The sequence below is a fragment of the Arvicola amphibius genome, chromosome 1, assembly GCF_903992535.2.
Source record: "Arvicola amphibius chromosome 1, mArvAmp1.2, whole genome shotgun sequence".
In the NCBI taxonomy this organism is placed as follows: domain Eukaryota; kingdom Metazoa; phylum Chordata; class Mammalia; order Rodentia; family Cricetidae; genus Arvicola; species Arvicola amphibius.
Window position 1 is genome coordinate 108,716,299 of NC_052047.1, and position 4,492 is coordinate 108,720,790.

Genomic DNA, 4,492 nt, shown 5'->3' on the forward strand with positions numbered 1-4,492 from the left:
TCCCCACCCAGTTTCCCAGACATCCACCATTCCTTCATCTGGATCCACACCTTCCTGTCTCTCATCAGAAAACAAACAGGCAAGCCAGGCATACACCTTTAATCCCAGCACTCTGGAGAGAGAGGCAAGAGGATCTCTGTGAGCTTGAGGCCATCCTGGTCTACAAAGTGAGTTCCAGGACAGTCAGAGATGTCAGGAAACAGAGAAACCACGTCTTCAATCTCCCCCCACCCCTCAAAAAAAAATTATAAGAAAACAAGCAGAGCTTAAAGGAAAAAATAATAAAGTAAAACAAAATCTAAGGCATTGAAATAGGAAAAAAACACATATACAGAACAAAAATGACAAGAAAAGGCACAAAAATGGATAGAGATACAGAGACTCACATAGAAAAACCAGGTTGAGTATTTTTTAAACAAATATCAATTAGCAAAATCATTAAGCATTCCCTTCTTTGTATTTCCTTTGCATTTGTTCTTTCCCTGACTCTTGAACTTGCACAGGACTGGAGTGCTTCTTTTCAATCATTTCTAACCCTTTCTACACCCACATACCTTGCTCATCCACAACTTTATTCTATTGCAGCTTTGCTCATATTTACTATCCATATAATACACATTCTATTAGCAAAATTTAACTGATAATATGTGGAGAAAGCAGCTTCTATGAGAGCAGAGAGTTTTGCTCCAGTCAGTTTATGACCTTCGATGACAACCACATAGAACATAATTTTTATTTATTGAATAATTATTCTTCTTTGTCCTAGAAATTTAACAGTGGTTGGCAACACAAAGATTGAGCAATGGGTTGAATAGATTTACTTTTTACCCTGGAAAACAGAGATGGCGTCATATTGCCATAATAATCATTGTTAACTTTTACTGACCATATACAATGCATCAGAGAACAGGCTACACTTTTAATTTTATTCCTTCACCTAAGATTAACATTATCAAAAATAATTTGAGGTTCTCAATTTTGAAACTTGGTTGTTACAAAATCTTCTATTTCCTTTCTCATGAAAGTCTTCCTCACTAGTGGCACCTGAACTTTATTGACATGATTTGTGACCATCAATGCCTTGAAAGCCAAGCACAACTTAACCAAGAGGAAATGATGTAAAGACTTACACCTAACACATCAGGATTCTCCCATGACACTGATGTTAACTGGATGTTAACTGATGTTAACTCTGTTCTCTTTGCTCATCGCACAACTTCCCTGAGAGTTCTTCCTCCATGAGATGTATATACATCCCCTTCTGTGTTGTAAGTGCTGACAAGTGTAAAAGTGTGGCTTCCCGCAATATTAACTCTTTCTCAATATTAAGCATCTTAATATGGGACCTTTTTAGGACTATTACTCAGGAATCATTTGCATTAATTGTACTGGCTGTTTCGTGAATTTTTTTCTGGCCTTTTGCTACACAACAATGTACCCAAATCAGATCTCATCACTCTTCAATTGAGCAACTGGACTTCAAAAATACTTCCGTTGTGTTTCTTAGCACCACGCCTATTGAGAGTGCAAGAGTAGGAGGGTGAATGGAATGTGCCTTTGGGCATTCTCTTCAGAACAGAGAAAAGTTAGACACGTACAAAAACAGTAGATAGAGTGAACTTCAAGTTAGTTGGGGGAAAAAAATCAGATTCTTCTAAAACTATAAATTCAGTAGTTTAAAGTTATTTTACACGTTTTGGAAAAAGCCTGATACCTGACATTCAATGCTGACAACAAATGTAGTCTCTAACCAAATGAGGTTCTTATTTATAGTACACTAAGCTCATAACAGAATATGTGGACGAGTTCCTCACCTTCCTGAATCTTGACTGGCCAATGTTCAGAAGAATGACCCGGGGAAACTGGACAAGTGTCAGGGAATTTATTCTTGTGAGCTTCTCCACATTGTCCTATGAGTTACAGGCTCTCACTGTTTTCTCTTGTTTTTGATCATTTACCTAGTCACACTCATGGGCAATGTCCTCATAATCCTGGTTACTACAGCTGACTCTGCCCTGCAAAGTCCTATGTACTTCTTTCTCAGAAATTTATCCTTCCTGGAAATAGGCTTCAACTTGGTCATTGTGCCCAAGATGTTGGGTACTTTGATACTTCAAGACAAAGCCATCTCCTTCCTTGGCTGTGCCGCTCAGATGTATTTCTTCTTCTTCTTTGGGGCTGCTGAGTGCTGCCTTCTGGCCACAATGGCCTATGACCGCTATGTAGCGATCTGTGATCCCTTGCGATACCCAGTAATTATGAGCCGCAGGTCCTGTGCCCAGCTGACAGCAGCCTCTTGGTTCGCAGGATTCCCAGTGGCCACGGTGCAAACCACATGGATTTTCAGTTTCCCTTTCTGTGGCCCCAACAGGGTGAACCACTTCTTCTGTGACAGCCCCCCGGTCATAGCGCTGGTCTGTGCTGATACGTCACGGTTTGAACTGGGGCTCTAGCAGCCACTGTTCCTATTCATCCTTTTCCCTTTCTTGTTGATCCTGGGTTCCTATGTCCGCATCCTCTCCACCATCTTCAGGATGCCTTCGACTGAGGGGAAGCACAAGGCCTTCTCCACTTGCTCCTCCCATCTCCTGGTTGTCTCCCTCTTCTACAGCACTGCCATCCTCATGTACTTCAGACCACGCTCAAACACCTCTCCTGAGCATAAGAAAATGGTGTCACTCTCCTATACCGTCGTCACTCCCATGTTGAACCCCATCATCTACAGCCTAAGGAATAATGAGGTGAAGGCTGCACTGAGGCGGGTCGTTGGCAGAACTCTGAGTCCTCGGAAGCTATGACTGACTGACTTAGCCCGAAACTGGCAAGAGCACAGTGTAAGGACAAAATAAAGAGCATTGAATTCCCCAAGTTTCCACTCGATTAGGGGACACTGTGCGCCTACTGAAGTTTTGGGCTCTCCACTAGGATCCATTTGAGAACGAAAGGACACGGAGACTAAAGGGCACTTCAGGCTGACTCTAAGATTGAGGTAGTAAGTTCCCTGGGGTACTCCTGGTTACTTCAGTTAGAATCCTCTGAAAGTTGAGAGTTTCCTACAATCCATCATTTAAGTTTAACCCTGAAATTCTTTATCCAGTTCATTTTAGAATCTGCTTTACTTCCCTCAATTTGCCCCAACACACTATCAACATATTTTAAGAGGACCTTCATCAGTTAGTTAAAATAGATATACTAATCAAATAAATGGTTTTCACTCATTGTTTCCAATTGATTTTTCACTTACACCCCACAATTGGACTCTGAATTCCACATTAGAACCCATCTAGGCCCTGAACACAAAGTCACAAGCACAACAAACTTTTATCCTAGTGAGGAAGAGGAGCAATGAAAAGGTACCTTAAAGCTCCAGGGTTTGTGAAGGCTGGCAATTAAAGAGCTCTGCTTCTGCTGCCAAGGTTGCAATGTGTGTCATTTACAGAAAGAATATTCCACACTTAAAGCTCCTAAACATCATATGCTCTGCATACACAATCACAAACTGTTTCCTGGCAGAATGAATAATCCTCAGTAGGAAGGATGCATAGACTCTCCAGCTAAGGATAAATACAGAATTATGGGGACCTGCTATACAGAACCCAAACGTGTTCTTTTTTTTTTCCATGCCTTTATTGTGACTGGGTGAATTCAGTTGTCCTTTCAAAACTGCACATTTGACTAGCAGAGCAATCTCTCTTCAGGATTCTACCCTATGAACGCGCACAAACCTGGACTTGCAGCAGATGGCAGCTCTGGTATACTGACGCATATACATGTGGAAACACAGTCCTGAAAATCCAATGTAGCGTTTACTAGAGGTATTTTTCTCTCTACTGACTCTATGATCTGCCCTACCACTTTCTGTCATGAGGAACTGGAACCACTTATTTCCTGCACAAACGGTCCTTCCGCATTTGATAACAAAGCCCCCCCAATAAGGAATAACAGGAGTAAAACACATTATTTAATATAGAATATATATATTAATTTTCAACAATAACATATATATAAGAACATGTTTGTATAATATATAAAATTTAACAACAGACATCAAAAACAATAGGACTGACAGAAAAAAATATGCACATACTAGTGCTAATTTTTCCCTCTTTATTGATTACAAGAAAACACCTCTGTGTAGTGATAATGGTCCAATAAGGACTGGACTGGACTAGTGTTCAGGCCAACCCTTGTTTAAATGGTACTTGGTGATCAATTCTGGGCTTGATGTCAGGTTCACAGATAATACAATTAATTAGCAGTGAATTACTCTGTAGCAGAGGATCAAGATTGTATTCTAAAGGCAAGACATATAGGATAAAACGTTGGACTGGTTACTAATTAAGGCTATGTAAAAAGCATCAAAATGCCAGAGATGTGGCCGAAGGGGCACTGCAACCAAGGCTGGCCACCAAGTATAGCAAAGATTTTTGTGAACCCTTTAAATGCATCGTCCTCTCTATCTCTGCATTTAGGATCTCAGTCTTGTCAACAG

The 4,492-nt window shown here is 40.7% G+C and overlaps 1 protein-coding gene across 1 annotated transcript; it reads left to right on the top strand.

Annotated features, from left to right (window-relative positions):
- Nucleotides 1–1,848: 1,848 nt before the first annotated feature.
- Nucleotides 1,849–2,798, top strand: LOC119821764 (olfactory receptor 10A4-like). Its single transcript, XM_038340888.1, is given in 2 exon segments — nt 1,849–1,929; nt 1,932–2,798. Coding segments are annotated over 2 exon segments (948 nt in total).
- The last annotated feature ends 1,694 nt before the right edge of the window (nt 2,799–4,492 follow it).